Source organism: Candida theae (genome assembly GCF_024610275.1).
Source record: "Candida theae strain CBS 12239 chromosome Unknown scaffold32, whole genome shotgun sequence".
NCBI lineage: Eukaryota > Fungi > Ascomycota > Pichiomycetes > Serinales > Debaryomycetaceae > Lodderomyces > Lodderomyces theae.
In genome coordinates this window covers 21,865-47,597 of record NW_026261367.1, presented here as the reverse complement: position 1 = coordinate 47,597, position 25,733 = coordinate 21,865, and the positions used below count along the sequence as shown (strand labels likewise).

At 40.2% G+C, this 25,733-nt stretch overlaps 9 protein-coding genes across 9 annotated transcripts; 3 read left to right on the top strand and 6 right to left on the bottom strand. All coding sequences in view use genetic code 12, as the record gives it.

Annotated features, from left to right (window-relative positions):
- Nucleotides 1-675: 675 nt before the first annotated feature.
- IRR1 (Irr1p) lies at nt 676-4,326 on the bottom strand (the record flags this gene model as incomplete). The annotated part of the gene is made up of 1 exon (XM_051750295.1): nt 676-4,326. The coding sequence occupies one exon, from the start codon at nt 4,324-4,326 to the stop codon at nt 676-678; it is 3,651 nt and encodes a 1,216-aa protein (XP_051610359.1).
- A 1,431-nt stretch (nt 4,327-5,757) lies between these two features.
- KGF57_001120 (uncharacterized protein) lies at nt 5,758-7,599 on the top strand (the record flags this gene model as incomplete). Its single annotated transcript, XM_051750294.1, has 1 exon — nt 5,758-7,599. One exon carries the CDS (start codon nt 5,758-5,760, stop codon nt 7,597-7,599), a length of 1,842 nt encoding a protein of 613 aa, XP_051610358.1.
- Nucleotides 7,600-7,749: 150 nt separating this feature from the next.
- On the bottom strand, nt 7,750-11,253 carry KGF57_001119 (uncharacterized protein; the record flags this gene model as incomplete). The annotated part of the gene is made up of 1 exon (XM_051750292.1): nt 7,750-11,253. One exon carries the CDS (start codon nt 11,251-11,253, stop codon nt 7,750-7,752), a length of 3,504 nt encoding a protein of 1,167 aa, XP_051610357.1.
- A 1,583-nt stretch (nt 11,254-12,836) lies between these two features.
- Nucleotides 12,837-13,715, bottom strand: TIF35 (translation initiation factor eIF3 subunit g; the record flags this gene model as incomplete). The annotated part of the gene is made up of 1 exon (XM_051750291.1): nt 12,837-13,715. The coding sequence occupies one exon, from the start codon at nt 13,713-13,715 to the stop codon at nt 12,837-12,839; it is 879 nt and encodes a 292-aa protein (XP_051610356.1).
- Nucleotides 13,716-13,952: 237 nt separating this feature from the next.
- KGF57_001117 (arylformamidase) lies at nt 13,953-14,852 on the top strand (the record flags this gene model as incomplete). The annotated part of the gene is made up of 1 exon (XM_051750290.1): nt 13,953-14,852. The coding sequence occupies one exon, from the start codon at nt 13,953-13,955 to the stop codon at nt 14,850-14,852; it is 900 nt and encodes a 299-aa protein (XP_051610355.1).
- A 588-nt stretch (nt 14,853-15,440) lies between these two features.
- NPL3 (mRNA-binding protein) lies at nt 15,441-16,379 on the bottom strand (the record flags this gene model as incomplete). Its single annotated transcript, XM_051750289.1, has 1 exon — nt 15,441-16,379. One exon carries the CDS (start codon nt 16,377-16,379, stop codon nt 15,441-15,443), a length of 939 nt encoding a protein of 312 aa, XP_051610354.1.
- A 307-nt stretch (nt 16,380-16,686) lies between these two features.
- Nucleotides 16,687-19,390, bottom strand: MDG1 (Mdg1p; the record flags this gene model as incomplete). The annotated part of the gene is made up of 2 exons (XM_051750288.1): nt 16,687-18,919; nt 19,365-19,390. 2 exons carry the CDS (start codon nt 19,388-19,390, stop codon nt 16,687-16,689), a joined length of 2,259 nt encoding a protein of 752 aa, XP_051610353.1.
- Nucleotides 19,391-20,395: 1,005 nt separating this feature from the next.
- On the bottom strand, nt 20,396-24,310 carry NCR1 (sphingolipid transporter; the record flags this gene model as incomplete). Its single annotated transcript, XM_051750287.1, has 1 exon — nt 20,396-24,310. One exon carries the CDS (start codon nt 24,308-24,310, stop codon nt 20,396-20,398), a length of 3,915 nt encoding a protein of 1,304 aa, XP_051610352.1.
- A 385-nt stretch (nt 24,311-24,695) lies between these two features.
- KGF57_001113 (deoxycytidine monophosphate deaminase) lies at nt 24,696-25,718 on the top strand (the record flags this gene model as incomplete). Its single annotated transcript, XM_051750286.1, has 1 exon — nt 24,696-25,718. The coding sequence occupies one exon, from the start codon at nt 24,696-24,698 to the stop codon at nt 25,716-25,718; it is 1,023 nt and encodes a 340-aa protein (XP_051610351.1).
- Nucleotides 25,719-25,733: the final 15 nt, after the last annotated feature.

The following is a 25,733-nucleotide window of genomic DNA, read 5'->3' as shown; positions in this document are numbered from 1 at the left end:
CAACACATACACACAACACATACACACAACACATACACACAACACAAACACACACAACATACACTTTTCGTGTCTGTCTTCAACAATAGCAATAGAATGCTATTGAAAAGGAAAAAAAAAAAAAAGTTTATAACCCCTATGGTTAGTAATTGACTCTCGTATTAAGTAGGCTTACGTGAATAAGATCTTTGTTCCGAATATAACTATATAACTTCCTATGTAGATGATCAATTGGACAACCTCCAACACCACTTTCTTCAAATCCAATTTTACAAATTATGCACGAAGCCTTCAACTTGGATACTCTCTACAGGTCAATTTTTGTATCATCTTTTGATTGGCTCAAGTTAAGTGTCCTGCTGTTTTTTTTTTGTTTTTTTTTGTTCTTTTTTTTTTTTTTCTTGGCGGTATAAATTAATAAATAAAAATATGCACAGCCCATATGTTACACAACACCAAACTAGAACTTGCACATTTTCTTTTGCTTGGCGTTATACAAATTAATGTTATTCTTCATCCGTCTAATTCTTGGCATGGCACGTAATCAGATTGATCTATACCAATTTGACAAGTCGCGTGGTAAAGTAAGTACATACCTCCGAGATTCCTACCGAATCAAACTATACACACTTACTGCACATGTTTAATTTCCTACTCTTTCCGTTATTGTACACACTACACATCTAACTCCAATTGTAAGTCCATTGACACATCTTGCACTTGATCGCCTTCTGCATCGCCATCCTCAGCTTGATTCTCATTTCTTTCATGAGATGTCTCCGCCTCAGCACCATCTCCCACATCAACACTCAAGTTAACAGATTCATTTCCATCAGTTGCGTCAACAGGTATCTCTTCTTCTTGCCTGTCTCCACCTTCCAGCACAACTTTTTCTTGTTCAATAACTTTATAAAACACCTCTCCCAATTTACCTGCATTCTTCTTCAACCGCTGATATATGTCTTGGGAGACCAATTGCATCTTGACTAACGAGATCAATTTTAAAGTGTATACTGACAAATCCTTTTCCAAATCCCATATCTTGACTTGCTTCAATTGCTCCTTGTTGGCTCTAAGCAGACGTCTTCGTGTTTCACAACGGCGTCTTCTTTCCTCCTCATCTACGTCCTCGTCCACATCGACTTCCTCATTCTCCCCATCTTCTGCATCCTCATTCTCTTCCACCTGACCTACCTGTACTTGCTTCTCCACATAATCTTCATAATGCACCCCCTCTTCATCATCCCTATCCAACTCAATTCCAAGCAAATGCGCCAACTTCATCTCCTTGATCAAAAACATCTCCAACAACTCCATTTGCAAATCCCGCTTAATCATAATCACCGGCTTATTCAGTCGGAAAAAAAGTTTAAAATGCTTAAATTGATTATCGTCTTGAAACTTGACATAAAACAATCGAAACGAAATGACCAAATTAATGTATTGATTAATCAATTGACATTTAAACTCAACCAACTTGTCCAAATCTTCAACACTAGTATCTTCAGTAGCAGTATTCAAGTCTTTTAGTTCATCGATGTATCGGATCAAATTACTAACGACATCACCAACCATTTCAAACTCTAATTCAACATCAAATTGATGTTGGTCTTGTGGCGCTGTATCAATCATCTTTTCAAATTTCCATCCACTAATAATGAAAACTAACTCAATAACAGACACAAGGGCATTGGTGAATTTGGGCAATTGTAATATGAAATCATGTTTCCATTCATTGAGAACCACGTTTAGATCAAATTTATTCAAGATCCGATTATTGAATTGATATATTAAATCATCAATCTTGTCCAAATTGGCGATATTGACATAGTTTCCAACCAATATAATCTTTTGAACAAGTATGGAAACTTCACGACATAGCTTTATAACATGTTTTTGTCGATTGGTCCAAATCACGATATCACGATCCATATCGATTGAAGAATCAGCCAATTCTTCTCGCTCTTGAAGCTTTTGCTTCTCCGGGTCGTCGTTGTCGTTGTCGTCCTCCACTCTTTCTTCTTCCTCTTCTTGGCTATCCCTTAAATATACAGTGGTGTTCTCCACCAACGCATTGACAATCCTCTGCACTTCAAACTTAATAGACTCAGTCAATCCCCTCAGACTAAACAATTTCTCAAAAAAAGGTTGAAATTCATCAACCATACTAAACTCGTAAAAATATTGCAAAATCTCTTTAATTGCTAATTCATATTCTTCGACTTTATCCAATTTGATATAATAGTTGAAAATGCAATTGTGTTTGTCGTCAATCAAATCCTGCCAAATTCTAACGAATATCTTGAACCGATTGTTTGCTTTGAAACAAAAGCTTTGGAGTTTTGGAATATAGTCAATGAATTGCGTGATTATGGTAGATCTGATTTCCTCTTCTTCAGCTTTGGATGCTCCTGCCTGTTTTCCCTTTAGCTTCACTATCGAAGCTTTGATCAAACCATGAATGGTTTTGAGTAATGTGAGCTTTTGCACATCGTCAAGCTGCACCAACATCTTCACTTGATTCAAGTCAGAGTCTTTCTCTTTCTCCTCCTCCTCTACTTCCTCATCACCATCAACATCGCCGTCTTTAATTACTCTCAACTCTGCATTATCCGTCAACAAGTAATCCAAGAGTGATCGCAAATTTGGAGCATACACCAGAGTCATTAATTCCGATTCAAAGATTTTCTCCAATGGTGCATCCTTTTCCACAAGAAAGGACAACTCCTCAAGCATCACCTTTATCTTCAAAAGTTGTCTTGCATCATGATCATGCAAAACATAACTGTCCCTCTCAAAAATTGATTGGTTCTTTTCCATAACTTGTATCGCATTCTCATCAGTAGCCACTTGAACAAATCTAACAAAATCATGTTGTAACTTCAACTTTGTTGCAGTAAATGGGAAGGCCTTAATTACCTCGTGTTTATCTTTTGCATCAAGGAATCCCATCTTGACCATCTCTGTCAAAATCCCACAACAGTTGGTGCGCACATTTGTATCAATATCAACCTCACACATTAGAATAAATTGTGGTTTGAATTTGATGGAAAATTGAGTCAATCCATCCACAATATCTTGGTTCTTGTTCATTTTGTAAAGTTTCAACAAATCACGACTTATTTCGCTGCGTACTTGGTTAATGGGATCGGATAACAACCAACCAAAGTACTTCAAAAACTGTGATTGACAGAAATATGATGGATATGCACTCATGGTATCAATCAAGTATTTGACCACAATCAACCTAATCTGAGGATCAAAATCCTTATATCTTTGTGAGACAACAGTAGATGCAATGTCATCAAAATATCCGTTCAATGTATTCAATTGAGATTCATAGTTTGTAATTGTAGACCTGATTGTTTTGTACTTTGTTGATCTTTCATCATTCAATCTACCCAAGTGTTTTCTTGAGCGCAGAAGATTGGCAGTCACGGATTTCCCAATTTTGCTCAACGCCAACTGCATTGCCATGCTGATTTCGGTACTTGTATAACGCAATGCTCTAATTGCTGACCGTGTAAGACTTGTAACCCAAGTGAGCAAAAGTGCCATCAATTGAGACAGTTCCAGGGCGGCGTCGTAGTCATCCTCGTCGTAGTCAGCGTCGTTACTGCCCTGAGTATATGGTGGATACAAAAGCCCCTTTTCATGGCATATTTCAATTATATTTTGGAAAAATTGCAATACATTCTTTTTGAAAACTGGTACAAGTTTGAATGCAAATTTATGAGTTGACTGGTTGCCAAATGCCAATGTAATTTCTTCAACTGTAACCGCAGTGCTTGCCAAGTTGATCAAGTCGTGAGGTTGGAAAAGATGGAACGACCCACAACTTCTCAAGATTAAATTTATGACAAGTGTAATTGCAAGTGAGTGAGTGTTGTCCAGTACTGCCTCTTCTTCATATGTTTCGATCCATTCCTGGGCGAGATCAGTAACGTTAATTTCAGGACTTGACAATGCTTGGTACAAGTAGTTTTCCTCCCAATCGTCCTCCAATTGTGGTTGTTTCTTCTTACCCTTTCCGCATTGTTTTCTTTTCGATTTCTGTTGTTGTTGTTGTTGTTGTTGTTGTTGCTGGAGTTGGTCTCTAGATACAGTTTTCTGTCTTTTTGAGCTGGTTTGTTTACTGTTTGTTGTTTTCTTTCTCTTTGTAGAAGTTGAGTTTGTAGTGTGGTTTGGTGTGTTTTCAGATGAAGGGCTGTAAGCTTCAAGTTGATCCTCTTGTTCTTCATCACTAAACTCTTCATAGTGGACTGTTCTTCTGTTAGCACTCCTTGCCAGTCTTCTAGACGTGGTGGCAGTAGATGCAGCTGGCATAATGATCACCGCTTTCCTGTAAGTAGTAATGGGTGTTCGATTTGATGCCTCTTGGAATGTGGTTGTAAAAGAAGATAAAAACAAAAATCAACAATGCTAGACAAACACACGCGTCGCACATCAAAAATAAATTGTTGGTATCGTGTGCACGACCGTTTGGCAAAAGCCGTGGCTCATACTTTAATCAGAAAAAGACTGGAACAACAGCAATAACGTTAATAATAAGATTGATTCTGAAGGGTTAGTTACCAAGGAGATGTTAAGTAAAAATATTCACCGCAACTCTGAAATTTGGTTTATCCTGGTCCTTGTTTATCTGTGATTGACATTATCCTTTTTTTCTTATGGGATCTTCAATATTTGTTGCAGATTGTGATTGTTATTGTGTCGTAATTTTGTATTCTGCTTTACACCTTTGGGTGGTATTTAACTGGTATAATAAATGTGATATATATATATATATATATATATATATATATATATGATTATAGATTACTCTCTATTACTCTTTACACTAAATCAATCAGGGCTTTTGGCCCATTTGTATAGCTAATATTTGCTGCAAATCGCTTGTTTTTGTGTAACAAAATTCTAGCAATACAAAAAAGTAAGAAAAACCTGGAAATGATTTTATAACACAGTTGAAATGGATATCTTCAATAGAGGAATCTTTTGTTTTTGTTTTTTTTTTTTTTGCAAGAATACGTTTTGTGAAAAGTAAAGATGATCACTGAGATCCCAAAATGCGTTATGATGTTTAATCATTTTAATTTTCGTCTAATATATATATCCTGATAAGCTTAATTAAATAATTCAATTGACAATACCAATCGGTTCTTTTTAGTAGATAAAAAAAATAGTGATTGCTATTGAAAAATAAATCAAACTCTGCGTCAACGCATATATAGATTTAGCTTATTTTTGATCTTCTTTTGAGATGACTTGGATATGGTGTATTGAGGAATGAATGATGAAGAACGAACTACAAAGAGGACATTTGTTGTAGTTGAGAGACTTGGTAAAGAAATAAGTCGTGCATCTTATTCAAACAAAAGTTCAGTAGAGACTACCATTTGGGTTGGATATGTTGTTATACACGACCTTCTATATATTCTGTTATATACTGACGAACGTTATCAAAGCGTCTTCTTACAAGAAGGTTCAGTTATTGGACTATATGAATAACTGACCATACACAGCTCATAATCAGAAGTCGCAATTGTTGGTTTGCAGAGAGGTAGTGTATTTTGTTACAATTTTACAGCTGAGTGAAAAAAGAAGACGAAACTAACAAAAAAAAAAAAAACATCAACCTTTCACCCAAAACGTCAAAACCGAAACACTGCAAAATTTGGGTTTACAAATCAATCACTTCTAAAGCTGATTGGCAAATAAAATACACTCACTTTTTGGCCAGCTACATCATTCACAATGTCTAGTGTTGAACCAAGCACGCAAGAGGAGAATGGGTCCACCCCAGTGATAGACACTCAACAACCTTCAGAGAAGCAGCAGTCACAACAATCTCAACCTGACCAACACGGAGGAACCGAATCTGCCCAAGATTCTCAAGAGCAGAAACCAAACTTGGTTGAATATGATCAATTACAAAAAGAGTTTCAAGAAAAGTCACGCAAGTACCTCGTTGAACAGACACAACATGTTATTATCCCATCATTTGCCAAATGGTTTCACTTGAACAAGATTCATCCATTAGAAAAGAAATCGTTTCCTGATTTTTTCAGTGAAGATTCAATATACAAAACACCTCAATCCTACAAGTACATTCGAGATTTTATTATCAATACATTCAGATTGAATCCCAAGGAATATTTAACCATAACTGCTATTCGAAGAAATTTAGCTGGAGATGTGACAAACATTATCCGTATCCATCAGTTTTTGGAGAAATGGGGGTTGATCAACTATCAAATTGATCCCAAGACTAAATCTACAATCTTGGGGCCACAGTATACGGGACATTTTCAAATCACTTTGGATGCGCCTGATGGGTTGATTCCATATGTGCTGGAGGATACACAGGTAGTGAAAGGCAAGGGGGAAGCTACTACTCAAGAAGGGCAGAGTAGTGAGGCAAAGCAAGCAGCATCTACGTTGGAGCCAACCGTGAAGAAGGAACAAACACCTGTTGATACACCATTATCTTTGAATATGGAAATTAGAAGAGACATTTACTCCACAGGACCAACAAAATTTGGTTTCAAACCCCAAAACAAAGTTTCATATTCATGTAGTATTTGCGGCAAGGATGCAACTGAAGTCAGATACCACAATTTAAAACTCAAGTCATACTCCTACAACCCCAATTCAACCATAAACAATGCTAGCATATTATGTTCCATATGTTATGATCAAGGTTTATTCCCACTGAACTTTACATCATCTGATTTCGTTCAATTCAAACAATTGGCCGAGAATGAAGCTTGGACTGAACAGGAAATCTTGTTATTGTTGGAAGGTATTGAGATGTTTGGCACTTTTGAATCAACTAGCAACTTGATTACACTGGGAGCAAACATCAATATTAATGCCCAAAACCAATGGAATAAAATTGCTGAGCATGTGTCTACAAAGAGTAAAGAACAATGTTTGACAAAGTTTTTGCAATTACCTATTGAGGATAAATTCTTGCATAAGTTGATCTCAAATAACGCCCAATCAAAACAACAACCACAACCGACTCTTTCTAACTCTGGAGACAACGTCGACAAGGCCAACTTGGTTGAAGAAATTGCGCAAAGGTTGATCCAATCCAACCAAGGTCAAGATCTCATCAAATCAAACTCAACCGAATACATCTCCCAATCCAACGCTGAACAATTGGACTTGATTAATCAAATCATTGACTTGACGGTCGAAAAAGTCAATTTGAAACTAGGCAAAATCGACCAATTGCAAAACCAACTCGTGTCCATCACTAACCAATTGCAATTGGAGCGCAAACAGTTGCAATTGACAAGATGGGTCCAATTGAACAAAGTCAACAAGTTGAAGCTGGAAAACCCCGAGTTGAGCAATGTGTTGCTGGACTTGATGAAACCGGTCAAGATTAGCGATATAAATTCTGGTGCATCTGGAAATTTGGCAAGTAAAACTGGACGCGATGGAAATGAGCGTGGTGATGACAATGAGAACGCAATGGATGTGGATGGAAATGATGATGATACTACTGCTGCTACGTCGTCAATAGATGCTGATTCTGTGCCAGTGAGTATTTCAAAACCTAAAGAATATCAATTCTGGTCAGGCTAAAATAATTAAACCCACCTTAAACTTACTTTTACAAAATAAAAGACACCGTCGTGTATAATATACTGTACTATCAAATAAATAAACCAAATACACACAGATATATATATATATATATACATATATTGGAAACCACTACGTACATTATTCTTTTCACACATGAGGCGCGTCACCCGTTGAATGTATTGATACTCGACTGATCTCCGAGCCCAATTCAGGACCAAGCTGTTGCTCTTTGTGATGATGATGATGATGATGATTATGATGCTGTTGAGGTGGATACGGGTTTGATAATGGTGATGGAGATCGCGATGGCAAACCAGCGTCAGCTAATACGATATGTGGCGCTTGTGGAGAAACTGAGTTACCCGCGGCACTAACAGGACGGGGCATTGCGGGATACGCATTTCCAACTTGCGTGTTTTTTGGAGTTGGCGTAGAAACTTGTGAGGTAGGAACTGACGCAGTCGCAAGTGGGCCTCTAGGAACCGCGCTAGTGGTGGTATTGTGTCCGGGTCCATTACTCTGCGTGTACGCATGCGGTGGCATATGGTGCATCTGGTTCCCAGCTGGTGGTGTTACTGGAGGTGCTGGGATCCTGTCACCACGACGTTGTTGTTGTTGTTGTTGTTGTTGTTGTTGTTGTTGTTGCTTTTGGGGTGGCAAATTGGATACCCTCTTTAAGCTGGGAAAAGTTTCTTGCTTTCCGCCAACTGAGGGGCTAATTTGATTCCCTTCCAATGCATTCATGGCAGACAAGGTGTATTGATTCTTGCTTCCGGAATTCAAACCGGGATCGGATTCAGTGGGATTTGTTACATCACTCTTCAAATCGTCAAACTCTGTGCCATCGTGATCCTCTTCGTCAGATGCATCTGAATGAATGTGAATATCCGGTTGATGAAACATATGATTGTGAGGTGCTGACATCACATGGTTGTTTCGTTGATAGGTGTAGTTACTCGAAGAAGTGGAAATGCCATTTAACTGGTTCAAGGTTGTGGTAGTGGATGCAGATGATGATGCTGAAGGTGGTGCTGGTGGTGGTCGGTATTGATTATTGTTGGATATTGTACGGCTAAGATCAGTTGCACTTAACCCACGCCTGGAGGAAAGTACTGAACTAATTGACCGTGAAGAATCAAAGTTGCGGGAAAGCCCATACTTTTCACTGCCCAGTAGCTTGCGTGGTAAATTATGGTTACCATTGCCGTTGCGATTGATACTACCGATTCCTCCTCCATTGGTTATAGGGCATCCGTTATTAACATTTGATTTGGCCAAGTTGCCTTCAGGTGAAAGCAAAGCTGGTGACTTATTCTGTGCTTGACATTTCTTGTACAAGTCAATGAACTGCCTCCTGTAAGAGCTAGCAGCATCTTGACGGAAAACGCGAATGAGTCCATACTGATCAGTAGTTACAATGATATCACCCTCACCTACACCATCATCAAACCTTGCATGCTCTTTGCTGCCATTGTATTCTTCTCCAACGCCTCCACCGCCAGCAATAGCAACGGTTAATGCACACACACTCGGATCCATCTTACAAGCCTCACCACGTTTCTTCAAGTCAAAAATCAAATCATCTGATAAGCCGAGTAATGTTTTTGTAGACTCAGGAGCAAACACAGCCACATTGCATCGTGAATGGTGAGCATGGAAACATGCATAACTGTGATTCTCATTGGCAACAAAATCATGGCGCAAGTTCTCATCGTCACCTCCATCAAGTAATTTAGCAATCAACTTATTTGAGTGAAATAATTTGGAATACTTTTCATGTTTATGATGAAAATCACTAATTGTTTGCTTTCCATCGATAACAAACTCCTTCAAGGACTGTCTGATCTTGTTATTGATAATTTGGTTGTTGTTTTCCCACACGTAACAATAATGATCTTCTGAACCTGATACTATAAACTTGTGGTTTTCAGTTATTGACGCAGCAATAGAAGATGAATTGTTAGTCAACCCTTTAAACCTTGTGATCAACTTTCTTCTCAACGTGCTAACCATTCGCACTCGCGAATCATTGGTCGTTATCAATACATTCCATTTTTCCATGGATATACCTTCATTTGGCTTGGCCACATAATCCGGATTTGCAAACACTTCAACTCCGGTTATCTTATTGCCGCCTTTATCATGGAATGCATGCACAATCGATCTTTCCTTGATTTCTGCTCGATGAAGAATATGTAGTCCCTTGGTTTCCAAAAAGAATACAGATCCATTGAATCCACCAACAACACAACAAGTTCCGTCCGGTGTAAACGCCAACGCAGTGACTAATACCTCCTCACCCAAGTTTCTCCAATACGATACGGATGTCTCCAAAATGGACCACAATCGCACTTCATTATCCAACGATCCACTCAAGAAAAACCGGTCATCAAATGGGTGAAATTCGACAGCTGTAACAAAGTCTTGATGCTTAAAGGTTTGCAAGCAATTTGGTCGATCAACGTGCCATAATTTAGCAGTTTTATCCATGCTTCCAGTTATCAAGAAATTGTTCTTACTCCAAGCAAGTGAAAGAATACTACTGGTATGGCCACGTAGTTCTATTGGTGTTTTGTGGAAAACGGGTGCAGAATCAAACACTGCATCACGCTTGTTGCTTCTGATGGGACTAGTGTCACGCTCATTTTGATTGTATTCCAACCGGCCCAATGGCGACGATATAACTTTCCATATTCTTATCACAGCATCCCTTCCGGCCGCAGCAAGATACTTTCCATCTTTGCTAAATTTCATGACAAATATTTCTCTGCCGATACCACTACCTTCAAAATTAGTATCTGGGGACGATGCGCCTGCTGGATGATCATTGGCCAGCCGATGATGCGAATGCTCATGGTCGTGGCCGTGGTCATGGTCGCGGTCGTGGTCGTGGTCATTCTCTGCATCACTGCTTTCATTTGATTTCAAGCTTGAATTATTGGCATTGTAGTTTTCGACATTGAGTTCTTGTGCAAGGAATAAGTTGTTGATGATTTTAGGACTTTGTTTAGTATGACGCGATGTTCTAACGTATTTGGGAATCAAAAATGATTCGTACGTCAATCCGTTCCAAGGTGCGTCGTCTTGACTTATCGGGGCTAGTGCAATACCAGAGTCATGTACCACTTGATCTAGGTTTGGAAAGGGTACTTTTTCATCAACACTGTGATTCAATATTGTACTAGATCGTTTAGCACCATTGACTTTGACTCGATTCCTTACAGAAGGCGACCTGCCTAGTGACACTTCCAGTGACACATCAGAACCATACCCCAAGGTATTTGAATCATCATCCATATCTTCATCTTCATCGTCATTGTAAACAAACGACTCGTCATCGTCGACGTAAAAGTTTCTTCCTTCCGACAGGTCTCTCCTTCGACTAAGACTACTGCCACGAGTTGAGGTATTTTGCAACTTGTCTCCTCTTGACCGACTTCGGGAAATGTTTCTTCCCAAAGGCTTTATATATCCCAGTCTGGATGCTTTTGAGCTGTTAGTTGTGTTGCTGTTAGCGGTAGTAGATGCAGTAGCACTGGTGGAATTGTTCCCTCCCTTTCGTTTAACAAACAAGTTCAATAGATTACTCCTTTTGGATGAGTTGGACGTGGTTGAAGACGGCGACAGTGGTGCAGTTGAGTTTATGCCCATTGCAGTATGTGTGTGTGTGTGTGTGTGTGTGTGTGTGTGTGTGTTGGAATGTGTTCTGGTGTGCCGGCTACTGAGTTGCTAGAAAAGATGGGGTATAATTTGGTTGTAAAAATTTAGTGTCGTATATGTGCGGTACAATTGCTCTCTCTCTCTCTCTCCTTTTCTCTCCTTTTCTCTCTCTGACTAAACTAAACTTTTCTTTTTTTAATCGCCTTTATACGACAAACAATTTTACTACTCTTCTGTGTTGTTTGTTTTGAAGTGTTCTATATTTAAACACTCCTCCCTTTCCTGTGTTACTATTTTAAGATTACCCTCAGTTGGCCTTATCTCTCTCCTTCACGATGATGTTTAAACCAGTACAGAGAAATTATGGCTATGTTGGGTTATCGGATGTGAAAGGTTTGCTACAAACCATTCAAAAAAAAAAAAAAGTGTGACAGCAAATCTTTCACTATATATCCACATGCAGAAATTAGTCTACGGTGTATGTGGAAGTTTCGTATGTATAAGGAGCGATGCAGTTCCAAGAAAACTACTGCATTGATAGTAGCTCCAAATTTGCATTACATCCGACCCGTGTCTCTATTTTTTACTCTCTATTCAAAAGACAAGAGATGCCCTCACCGCTAACACTGACAATGGAAAACACGGAATGATAAAAGGAGTTCTAAAGAGCCAAGAACATATTACTTACAAAGAGTGAAGAAGTAAAAGAATAGGAAAACTACGGAACCATGGATTACAGGGTAAACTCCGAAACAAAACACAAAGTACACTTACGGAACAATACAAATTCGATAGAACAATTCGGATTTAACAATTGACGAGGAAAAAAAAAAAAAGAAAAAAGAAAAAAGAAAAACGAAGGAGGCTTTAACTCCGAACGGCACGTCCCAAAAGCCGACCGCCGAAATCTATGCGTATTATGTACTGAACAGTTGCATAATTATGATTGCAAACTTTTCATCAATCTTTGTTGCGTCCACTTGCTTTTGCAACAACAGCCTGTCGTCTTGCCATTTAAGTGTTTTCTTTGCTAAATAGCCCCTCCCTTTTCCCCCCTTTTTCTAGCTTTCTTTTGTTTTTTTTTTTTTTCTTGGTTTGCTATTCTGTCTTTCTCATAACCATCGCCATATACTGTGCAGAAAGTACGAGGCTAAAAATAACTCCTCTTCCCACATTAACACGAAGAGAGGCCCTTTAGTAGCGACCAGACAGTGCGGCTCTCTCAAATGCAGTTGGTTAGCCTCGAGATCCTTCACCAAAACTAGAGCTCTAAATTTAAAGTGAAACTTTAGTCGATATTTGGGTGTTGTGGGAGACGTATCATATGTGCCACTACTTCAAGTTCACTGAGTCGACGTCGTGTTTACGTTTAATACACGGTGCACTCACTTCTCAAGATCGTACGTCGCAAAGTATCAGATCCCCATCGACCCAAAATAAAGCGCTCACTACACGTAAATAGATAGAGAAATATGATGAAATTATACTACTTACACTCATTTCCTATCAAGGCATCAAGTCACAGAGTTACCTGCTGTGTTAACCACCATTGATCCAGTCTGTACTGTGGCCCCTCAAGTTGGCTTCTTCTTCTTTGACCACTCCAAACGCAAAATCAATGAATGGTAACCTTTACCATCCAACAAGTCCAACGCTTTTTGAGCAATTTCTTCAGTAGCAAAACTAACATAAGCAAATCCTCTACTTTCACCGGTTTCCCTATTTCTAACAATAACAACTCTTTCCAATGGTCCAAACCTAGCAAACAATTCATTCCTCAACATATCTTCGTCAACAAAACTGTTCAATTGCGACACCTTCAATGTGGTTGAATCATCTCTTGCTTCTCTAGATGGCAAGTTTCCATTTGCATCTGCTCTCAAGTGTCTTGGAACATATCTGCCTCCACCTGGAGTACCAGCACCAGCACCCGAACCATCTCCACCTATGCCTGCGTCTGTACCTTCTTGGCCTGGCTCTGGTGTGGTTCCAGATGGAGTGATTCCAGCGGCAGCACCCAAGGTATCCTTGAATGGACATTTAGAAGTATAATGATCACCACCACATACCCTACATTTAATACTCTGTATAGAGACAGCTTGTGCTCTTTCTTGTTGTTTGTCTTCTTCTTCCTTCTTTTCTGCTTGTTTCCATGATAAGCCCAATTTCAATTCAACTTTTTCTCCTAATTGTGTAGTACTTGTATCTGGTCCTGGTGGTTTATTCTTTTCTTTACCAAACTTACGCCAGTTTTTACGTTTGGCAATCAAAGGGTGGACTTTCTCTTGTACGACAACTTCCTTGATACGTTGAGTTACTTTGACTTTTTTGCCATCTTGATTGGTTCTGAATGTGATTACCGTCTTGGTGCCATCGGAGTTATTTATGATATCGGGTGGTGCGGAAAATTCATCTCCTGCATCGGCCCATGACTCTATTATTCCAGTTGACATCGTTGTAGTATAAATGTCTTTGACGTTTGATGGATGTGGGGAAAGTCTGCAGCCTTACGATGGTCCTCTTCTGGTCAGCCTTAAAAAAAAAAAAAAAAAAATTTTTTTCCCAAAAAGTTTGTTGCAATTTTCACCAAGACTGCATACAACAAGAAGTTGAGCCACAAGCGGATAGACCAAAACGATATCAGTGTGATCAGTATCAACTAAATTTCTTCAAGAAAGGGACATCCCATAATGTCTACTCACAGTTACGGGGTCCACGAATTGCAGAAAATTAAGATATGGAACTACAATCCTGAAAATAAACACACATACATCTACATTCATGGAGGTGCTTGGAGAGATCCCAACAACACCTATGAGGAATTAGCCCCTGTTGCCGAAACAACCCCAGGGGCCACATTTATCGGCATCAATTATCGATTGACTTCGCTGAAAGTGAAACATCCTGTGCATTTGGCAGATGTAACGAAAGCTATAGTCTACATTGTGACCAAATTCCAACTCCAAGAAATCCATTTGTTGGGCTACTCAGTTGGTGCTACAATGATACTTCAATTGTTACAGTTCAAGTACTATTTCAATGAATCATTCATGTACTATAAATTCTGGATCATGGACAAGGAAACTGCTGGTGAGTCCTATGATGATTCGGTGTTTCTTGAATTGAATGAGATAGAACAAAAGGAAGACTTGATAAACAAGCTTGACAAGTTGATCAAATTGGGCAAATTGACAATTTCATCCATCAAATTCCTCGATGGTATCTACGATTTGCCGAAATTACTTGACGAATACCCGCAATACGCATCTTGGGTGCGTCAAGCTTACCCCGGCCAAAAATTGATTCAACTCACTTCATTGTCGAATATGACTTATCAAACGACGCATGCATTGGCGCCGCTAACTTTCGATAAGTCGACATCAATGATTGATAAGGATGCCAAGTTGTACATTGTCCATTCGTTGCAGGATGAATTGTTGTCGTTGCATCAGACGCGGTTGTTTGAGGACTTCTTGAAGAATACGGTGGGCAAATCGTGTACTGTCTTGACTGGTGATTGGGGGAGACACGATGATATTTACGGCGACTACCGCAAGGAGATATTCTTGTATGGAGAGGAAACAAGCTGATATAGCGGTGGTGTGTATGTCATTAGATGTGTGGTGTTTAGTTACTTTGCTTGAATAATACAAGACGAGATAGAAAAACAATCAATAGATTTTCGCAACTTGATTGTGAAAGCCTCATTGACCATTTTCCTTAACATGTCCGCTTATATCATTCAAATGCACTTCAAATAACCTAGATGTAGATGCGGTTAGTACAACCTCAAATCTCCATTGAAAGAGCTTAACTTCGTTAGCTTATTCGGCTGAAATCTGGCACAAAGAACAAACAGACACGATACACCTTTTGAATAGAAGTGAGGTCGTTGGCAAAAGACCTGGCTCTCCTCGTTACCTCATAAAATCCTATCGCTTTACTGACTGATTCTAAAGAATAAAACATAACATCCTTGCTCTTTGAAAACAACAGATCCACGAAAACAAATCGTCTCCTTCTATACTGTCCTCACATCATTCTTGTTTATCCCACAATACAAAATACACACAAATCTGGTTAAAAATAAAAAATAAAAACGCACACTGAATCACACTCAAAGTGCCAAACAACACGATGAATCCACTAACGAAACAAAGAAAAGGGAAAAGATTACCTTAGAATCTGGTTGGTGACCTTTCTCTATTGTATGATCCTTGTCTGTCACCGTATCCACCTCTACCACCTCTGAATCCGTCTCTGTCTCCGTATCCACCTCTACCTCCTCTGAATCCGTCTCTGTCTCCGTATCCACCTCTACCTCCTCTGAATCCGTCTCTGTCTCCGTATCCACGATCAAATCCACCTCTTCCTCCTCTGAATCCACCGCCACCGTATCCACGATCAAATCCACCTCTTCCTCCTCTGAATCCACCGCCACCGTATCCACGATCAAATCCACCTCTTCCTCCTCTGAATCCACCGCCACCGTATCCACGATCAAATCCACCTCTTCCTCCTCTGAATCCACCGCCACCGTATCCACGATCAAATCCACCTCTTCCTCCTCTAAATCCTCCTCTGCCTCCTCTGAATCCTCCTCTTCTTGGTGGTGGCACATATGGCGAAGTATCTTCCTCGGCCCCAATTGTAACATCACCATAATTCGATTTATCCAACAACGGAATCGCCTTTTCCAAATCCTCACCCGTTTCAAACTCCAAGTTACCGACAGTTTCACCAGAGTCATACTCTCTGAAAACTTTGGCAAAAGTAGGCTCAGAGCCAGTCTTGTCTCTAACGAAATCTTTAACATCTTGCCATGCTGTGCCTTCTGGCAACCCAGTGAGCTTCAATCTGTACTTGCCTCGGTTATCCTCTCTTCTTTCCTTAGCAAACTCAACGAGTAATTGCTCACCTCTGAAATCAGCGCCAGCAAATTTGTCCAACGCCTTACCGGCATCTTCTTCATTTTCAAATGAAACAAAAGCGTACCCTTCCAAAAGACGCACGCCAGTGACCGGTGCTGCGGACGAGAAGAAGTCGGTGACAATGTCTTCGGTCACGTCGTCTCTGACGGGTCTGATGAATAACTGTTTAGTTGGGGCTTGATCCATGATTGGTTATTGAGTTGAAAAAGAGACGTGATGTGTGATGAGGAAAACTTTTCGTCTTCATCTTTCTCCATCTGGGAGAATGTTGTGACTTGCATTTGGTCTAGGGTGCACGCATTTCTCGAAGAACAAAGTTTTACGATTCTAAAGCCACAGTTGACTTCACACCAACCTTGGTCATCGGAATTCTGCCACAACAAGTTTTGAGCTATGTCTAGATCTCAATTATTAGTAAATTTATTAAAACAGGTAAACTATTAAACTTATACAAAAAATAATTAGACACAACGAAACAATGACAACTTAAAGCTCACGACACAATCTTCTTCAAAAACGATCTAAATCCCTTCTTCTTCTTCCCGTTCTCTTCTTGCTTCTTATCGGCTCTCGATTTCTTTACTGGTACATCGCTAGCGGTCTGTCTCTTTGGTTCCTTAGTTGATGATGTTGCTGATTTCGCCGATGTTTTATCTTTAGAAGTGGCACTGAGTATCTCATCTTCAGGAACTTCAACTTTTTCAATCGTGATTGGTCCGTCCACTTGAGCAGCCAATTCAGCCTCTTTTGTCAATCTCTCCTGCTCGGACTTTGTGGGCGTAATCTCTTCAAGTGTGACGTCGTGTCCTTCGGTAGCTTCAATAGCAGCGAGAATTTCTTGCTCATTACCTCTTGCAATGATAATTTCTTCCTCTTCATCCTCGTCATTTACAACGCCAGGTGCTGCTGGTCCACTAACTCTACTCTTTGATACGGCAGTAGCACCAGTAGCACCGCTGGCTACGCCATATGGAGCTTGGTCTTTGGCAACTGGAGAGGCGTTGACTTCCTTACCTTCTCCAGCATCCAAAGTGGAGCCTGTTACTGGTTTGATTTCAGGTTCAGATGCCAACGTTGATGGAGCAGTGGTTCCTGCGGCTGGTTCTTCTTGTCCTGCTTTTGGATCCAATGTCTTTGGAACTTCGTTACCTGTAGCAACAACTGGAGTAGTGGATGTGTATGGGTCAACAGACGTCGATTGCGTAGCATCTTTGGAGGTCGTGTAAGGGCCGTGACTATAATCTCCCCGAGCAACACCATCAGTATGTTGGTTTGATTCTGAAGCTAAAGCTGATCCTAATCCAGCACCACCAAGACCTCCCAAGACTCCGGCACCCAAGGCTTTTGCAGTTGAGTGATCACTCTTTTCTTGTTCTGGTTCTGCTTGTGCATCTTTAGAAGATGTGACAGCGTCATTTGTGCCAACAACACCAGGTGCAGTTACATCCTTGCTAGTTGGAGCTTCATATTCGTCACGGACTTCCTTGTTGATTTTGTCATTGTCGGCAGCTTCTTTCTTCAAAAGATCTGGAGTGACTTTGGTATTGTCGTTTAAGTACTCGTGGCCAGAAGTTTCGTTCCCAGTCTCAATGGCTGTTGGAATAGAAACATATTTAGCATCTTTGGAAGCAGTGTTGGAATCGGTACCTTGATCGATTTCAGTTGTATCCTTCTTTGGTTTAGCTTTGTATTGGACTCTCTTGACCTTTTTCAAGTTATCTCCTCCACTTGTTGATGGAACCGAGGATGATTCAGCTGCACTAGTGCCAGCTGCGGCTTCACTGTCAGCTCCAGCTCCAATTGCACCAGCTCCAATTGCACCAGCACCGACTCCGGCAGCGCCGGCAGCGGCAAGAACTGCGGCAATGTCTGCATCCGAATGCTCCTTGGCCGCAGTAGCACCTGTAGTACTAGAATACTCAGGTTGCTTTGATGTGCTGACATCTTTCGGTTCAGAAGACACGGCACCACCTGTAGCAGTTGAGTGGTTCTTAGACCCAGTAGAACCGGCAAGGCCAGCTCCAGTTCCTGCAGCGCCGGCAGCGGCAAGAACTGCAGCAATATCTGCATCTGAATGCTCCTTGCCCGCAGTAGCAGCATCAGCAGTCGTTGAGTCTTTGTGTTCTTCTGTTGCACTCAAATCCTTTGAGTCTGAAGGCACGGCATCACCTGCTGTACCAACTTCCTTAACATCCTTATTCAATGTTGTAGGATCGGTTGATTCGTATTGATCGAAAACAGCCAACTGTTCCTCGTCTTTAGGAATGTGAATACCTGGTTCTCCGGTTAAGCTTGTTTGATGTGGTTCTTCTTTGGGTAAAACTGTGGATTTATAGTCTGAGGATCCAGCTGGTGCTGCGGTGACATCTGTAGATGTGTCCTTATTGGTGATATCCTTTCTATCTAATGCACCTGTAGTAGATTGGTGATTGTGATTGGAAATCAAGCCAGATTCTGGAATCAACGCTCCAGGTATAGTCACCAACTCCTGTAAATCTTCAGAATCCAAGACATTGTTTTCATTTCCTTCAAAGTCTTTGGTGATCTTCTCATCTGGGTTAACCCTCCAAGTACCGTCTACGATGTACTTGTACAAGATTGGTTCCTTTTGGACTGGTAATGGCACTTGTAAAGTAAAGGAACCGTCAGCATGTTTGAAAAGAGGGGTAGATTTAGACCAATTGTCTATTGTTCCTGTGACAATAACCTCTTCTGGACCTTTGGGCCTACAATCGGACGTTAGTAATGAATTGTTCCTCATTTGTAATTTTTTGTTATTGTGCGTTTGTATTTGTTATCTCCGTCGAAAATGGCAGTCATCGAGCAGGGGCAGATGAACAAAAGCTTGCTTCCCTTACTTCACATCATCCTGCACAACTGAAATCACAATATGTAGTGAGTCAGTCGGTCAATTGATTATCCCCGAAGCTCAATGTCTTCAAAATATGTGGTCAGTTGATCGTGTGCCCATGCCCAACAACTGTCTTCAATCAAGGGAAAAAATTAAGGACAATTTGCATGACGACACCGACCAACTTACATAGTTGAAAAGAAAAAAAAAAAAAAAAAAAAAGGAAGCCACACCTATGGGAACAACACTTTCAGCAGAGTGCCATTGGTTTTCAATTGAGAAACAACAAAGATATGTTGATTGTGATTGTAAGGACATACCATTTGAATTCGTAGTGAGCTGACATTTTGTTACCTGTGTAAAAAAAATGAATTTGGAAAACGCAATTGCTGTTGCTGTTGCTGTAGTTGTTGTAGTTGTTGTTGTTGTTCGTTCAAAGAAGTTGCGTGTAATTTTATTAATGGAAAATTCTAAGGAAAGAAGAAGAAGTCTCTCTCTTTATATAAAGATGATTGATGAAAATAGAGTGATGACAGCAATTGAATGTAAGAAAAAAACAAAAGATTTGATAATTACACAAATCATTCAAAATAAAACATATTGCGTCACACAATGTTATATTTATAAACATTCACGAGGATTTAAATACACTCACACTCAAGTGATGCTTTAGGTCTCCCTCCACAATCTTAAACTTAAGTGAACATATCATCCTTGGTGGGCAGACACTAGTATTTACGTACCTATCTGGGGCCTGTGTGTTGCAGGAGGGTAAATTGAAACTGTGTTGTAAACAAATTCTTCAAAATTCCCCCGAATTTAGTCTCGAATTAATGCAAAAAAATCTTACACCAAATAACCTGTCCCGTACTGTATTTACCACTCTTATCGAAAATCAGCCTGTACAAAGCTAAGGAACCACCATTTTCAGTGCATTCTCAAGGGGTACAAGGACTCTAGAATAACCTCACTCTCAGGGTAGCGCCATGCCATTCCTTCACGAAATCGAGTAGTTTAACAACAGTTTCAGTCACAGGGATATGCTTATGAGATTAGTTACTTTAAGATATACTGAGCAGAATAAACAAGTTGTGGGTAACCTTCTCTACATCGTTGTGAGTCCTTCCTTTAACTACTTAGATTTTTGTTACTTTGTTTGATTAATCCCAATTAGGAAATACTGTCGACTAATCTGGAAAAAAAGAAAAAGCTTCTTTCTCAACACAAAAGAAGCGGCTCTCCCCACGCACAAAGTGTTAAATTAAATTTATTTTTCTATCGTCAAAACATTCATCTTTACTTACCCTAAACACTCTTACATCCGTGCTACCCCTTTTCAATTCTCAGTTCTCTAATCACTGGCATCCAACCCAGTATCGTCATAATCAATCTCTTCTCTCGAATCATCGTAAAATTGACGTCCCAACTGACTCTGATCATAAACAATTGTATTTGACTTGTTTAAATCACCAAAATAACTCAAGAGTATAGGCAACAACACCAATGCATGCACGGCTGATATAAGAATCAACAGGAACCACATTCTGAAATAGTACACTTCAAATATCCTTGATCTTGTGAATGCTAAAATCGATATACCAATCAATTTTGTAAAAGTTACACCACCAACAATGGACCCACCCACAGTAACAATGGAATTGAATGCCTTCAGATACCGGACCTTGGCATTCAACTCTTGCGTAGAGGCTGAAGTTGAAGAGTTGACACTGTTGTAATTGATAAAATGGTCGTAAATCGTATCTTCGTTCTCATCCTCAAATATGGATACTTTCGACACAGTGTATGCTCGAGTTAAATGAATAGTAAACTCAACCGCTAACCCACAACAAATGACCAAATTCACCAACGTCACCGCATTCAATGAAATATTCCATACTGCCAATACCCCACCTATATTTATCATGATGGAAGATATGGTGATGGTCATAACCGTACTTGATCTAATGGACCCCAACAATACAGTACACACAATCCAAATAATGGCAATTGCACCCACAACAAGACTAAATGTCAAACCAACAACGTTCAAATACTGCACAAAGAAAATATAAAATGGCGACCAGCTGAAAATATCCAACCCGGGAATCAATTGCCTAATTTCATCAACGATCCGTATCGAATTACGATAAGCAGCTATGAAATCATCTTGTGACCGTAGCGGAGTATGCGAAGTCCGGAAATAGCTAGCATCTATCTTACCTTCGGTTCTCGATATACTGTTTCCATATGGTGCTTTGCCCCCCATCGGACATGGGTCGCTGGGTTCTTGTATCCATTGGTTAAAGTAAAACATAAAATCGTTGCCCTCAGGGAACCCATTCATACTAGCATCATATGGTGGGTCATGGTTAGCAAAACATGTTTGACACTGACGGTCTGGATCGTGCGGTGCACAGAATTGGGGCAAAGTGGATGACGTTGCTTCTTCAAAAGCTGAAAGCGAGAACGAGAGAGACAGCTTTTTGAAACGGCAGCATTGATCCAAGTCTGGATTGAGCCATGTGAGGAAATCGTCCAACCAGTTGCTTGTTGGCTCAGCAATCATTGACTTCTTCAGTCTCTTAAACTCTTGCTCCAATATATTCGCCAAGGAAAACTCATCACACGTGGCAAACCGACCACAAATTTGCTGCTGTTGTACACGCTGTGTCACATCCAAATCCTTTACAACGAAAAACACCGGTGGCCCGGAGTTGAAATAGTCATAGACTGAGTTGAAGTAATCGACGAGGTATGAGTCTTTTGGAATTGCAATCCTTTGATCGAGTCCAAAATTGATTCCGGGGAACAAACTTAGGGAAATACCAAGCCAAAGCATGAAAAAAGTCAATATTTTGGGGCGGGTAGTTTTGCCCAATATAAAAGGGGCGTATTTTTTCTTAATCCAATGGGAAAAATCGTACTCGAGGTGCTTTTCCCCAACTTCTGAATCATCATCTTCTTCTTCTTCCTCCAACTGTACATGCGTTGACAATTTGATACATGGAATACAGTCGACTCTATTCTCTTCCAATCGTTTTTGGTCCAAGGCCAACAATGCAACAAAGCACGTCATTTGTAACACAAAGTTGATTGCAACTGCACCAGCACTATATATGGCAAAGTTCTTTACGGCGGGCATATCGACAAATGTAGCCAAGATAAACATTGAAATTTGTAAAATGGCACTAATGAAGCACGATGGCCCAATGTTTCTCATTGCAAAAGATATTCTCAATGTCAAATCCAAGCCAGGTTCATGTTCGGTTATCTTGTGGAGTTCATGGACAATGAGGAAAATGTTGTCAATTCCAATTGCCAACACGAGGAATGGAATCACTTCAGCAATGATCAAGGTTGATTTTAACCCCACCATGGAGAAAAGCCCTACTGATGAAGTGACCGAGAGTAAAATGATGATTATCCCACTCAAGCCCAACATGAATCTGGACTTCACTAACGATTTTAGTGATTTTGTAGGTAATTTCCCACCGAGTGCCAACGATGCGTATATAAACATTACCACGTATGAAATGACAATTATCCTGATATCGGTGTTTGACGATTGATTGAGTTCCTCAGTGAGTGAGACCTCCGTGCTGAAGGCGACATTCAAACCCAAGTTATTGTATTGCAATTGTCCTGCCCAAGCTTGGAATGAGTGTTCGTACGACACAATGTCATCAATCAATGTAGAATTTGAAGAGTTGTTTTCAACCAAAACAGTCACGGTAAATGCAGTAGCTTTTGAAATGTCGGAGTCATCAAACAATAATGCAGGTTTCAAAGGTTGCTGAAATGAGGGAAGACAGTTAACTGGCGAGTCGGCGCAGTTTTGCAATTTACGAGCCCAAGTTTCTTCACTCAATTGATCTATATCTCCATGAAAGTACTGTGTAAAAGACTCAATTGCACATGAATCTCCCAATGGTTTGAAGCAAATGTCAGAAAGACGGGTTTTAGGATTCAAGTTATCTAGTATCAGTTCCTGGAGGAACCACCATTTAATCGTATCCCAGTTAAAAATGGGCTCACCGTTGTTGGTGCTGACAATTACTTGCTCGATTCTAAACCATTCACCAAAGTTGGATTCAAAGTATTGTTGATTTATATAAGCTGGTTCATTGGGGCTGACCCAAAGGTTGATCGGATTCGTTTCAATATTGAGTTTCACCATACCAAGCGATAACAATACAAACACAACCACCGAAGTACCGATTGTGATACCGGGAAACGTTGAGCAAAACTTGGCCAATTTTTCAAAACCGTCTTGAACTTGTGAATTCAAGTTGTCGGAAAACCGACGCACAATAGGTTTGCGAACGGTTACATAATTCAAAGGACTGATAATCTCATCATTGTCTTCATCCTCATACGACCCACGTCTTCTGAACTCACGTTTGGCGTTTGCCAAGTAGATGTGATAGCCACCAAGTAACAAAATCAAGCATACTAAAACCATCCAAACGGAAAAAGTGAAGCATGGAACTACCCCAACTGTACATTTTTTGCTCAAGTTCTTGGCATGTGGGAGTTTTGGACACGATGATTGACAATCGGTGCAAGCACACTTGTACTCGTCGTCACTACAAGAATACATCTTGTCAGTTCTCAATTTCAATCCCTGTTTTTCTTGTTCTTTATCCAATCCATATTTGAAATTGATTTGATATGGCGAGCCACCAAGCAACGGTTTTTCATCTCCCAAGAATTTCAAAAACTGAGTGTAGTTTTTAGCTCCGCCACCAATCAAGTCCATTGCAAAGCCATTGGTGGCCAGAAATTTCACCTCTTTGCAAGAATCGAAAAATTGTTCAGCCAATTCTGGCGAAACGTATTGATTAATTTCAGTGACAATCTCCTTCCCTGTGTCTTTAGCTAGTTCAGTCTTTACAATTTCAACAAAAGTAGATTCGTTGGGTGAACAGCTAAACTGACAAAAGAAATCGTAGAAATTCTTGTAACACGCGGGGCACGATGAGATGATCGCATCGACTCGTTTCAAGTTTGATTCAAGTTCGTCAATTTGATCCGGTGAACAGCAAACGTATTCGAAATCCGTCCCACAAATTTTTTGCAACTTGTCTCGTGACTCCTTACTTGGTTTGGTTGCTGGAACAAAATTAGCGCACGGCAACTGTTTGCCAAAAATCGATTTCTTACCACAATTGTCGTATGTGTTGCAGTAGCCTGTCAAGTGGTTGAGACCAGCAAGTACAGATGTGAGATGTAGAAGTGCAATGCATATGCTTAGGAGATGATACATTGCTTGTGAAACATAAGGCAGTAATAGTGAAAAGAAATGGGGGAGGGGGAGGGGGCGGCAGTCAGCGGTGATCGGGCTTTTACCCTTTTTTACTTTTTTCTCTTGCTAGCCTCTGGTCTCTCTGTTCTCACTTTTTAGAAAACATCAGTGTCGTAAAAAACTGTTTTTGACACATTGTCATAAAACACACGTTTGTGACACTCCCGCCTTGGAGAATTTAAATTTTTCACAAAACATTTTGGTCTGTCATTTTCTATTGTAGAAGATCTTTCGCTCCAAAGGCGGGATCAAGAAAATTTTTTGCAATAATTTCCCAACTTTCATCCTTGCCCCCTTCCTTCCTAACTTTTCTTTTTCCACTTATCAGTAAAAGTGTGATCAGACAATGTTGATTGGTATTTCAGGGACCCTTAGTTCGGGAAAAACAGAAGTGGCGCGGTACTTGACTTTCCAAGGGTTCAAAGTATTGCATTATCAACCCCACGCACCGGAATTACCAAATGAACTCAATGTGTGCACGCCTGAATCAGAGGATATAAATTATGAAATGGAACAACTTGCGATAAAGCTGTATTCTAATATGGAGAATTTCAAGGTGTTCAAAACGTTGGACAGTTTGATGGAGTTTGTCACTGTCAATTGGAGAGATAATTATGTCATTTCTCATATTGAGGATATCAATGTCTTGAAAGCGTTGCAAAAGCGGCCATTTTTCCTTCATATATCAATTGATGCGCCATTGAGTGTGAGGTACAAGAGATATGCCAAGAAGAAGCAGACTTTGGATGAGTTCGTCAAACACAACGATGACATTTTGTTCAACCCGGAATCTCCTTTACTTGAAATTAATAATCAGGCACAGGTTAAGATTATTAACACGTCGACTTCCATCAAGGACTTGTTCATCAAATTGTCTGAATTAAACTTGCTTGATCCGTCGAGATTGCGGCCCAATTGGGATTCATACTTTATGCGACTTGCCGATTTGGCTGCTCTACGCTCAAATTGCATGAAGCGTAGAGTAGGATGTGTTATTGTTCGAGAAAATCGTGTTGTTGCCACGGGATACAATGGAACTCCAAGACATTTGACCAATTGTAACCAAGGCGGGTGTCCTCGTTGTAACAAGGGCCATGGAAGTGGTGCTTCCTTATCGACTTGTCTTTGTTTGCACGCTGAAGAAAATGCCTTGTTGGAAGCTGGCAGGGATCGGATTAGAGGTGAAAGTGTATTGTACTGCAACACATGCCCATGCTTGACTTGTTCTATAAAGATTGTCCAGAGTGGGATTCGAGAAGTTGTGTACGCCCAGAGTTACTCCATGGATAAGGATAGTCACCGTGTCATGAGTGAAGCAAACATTATAATACGACAATACCAACCACCAGTAGACGGAATATTCATATAGATTGATTAGGATAAT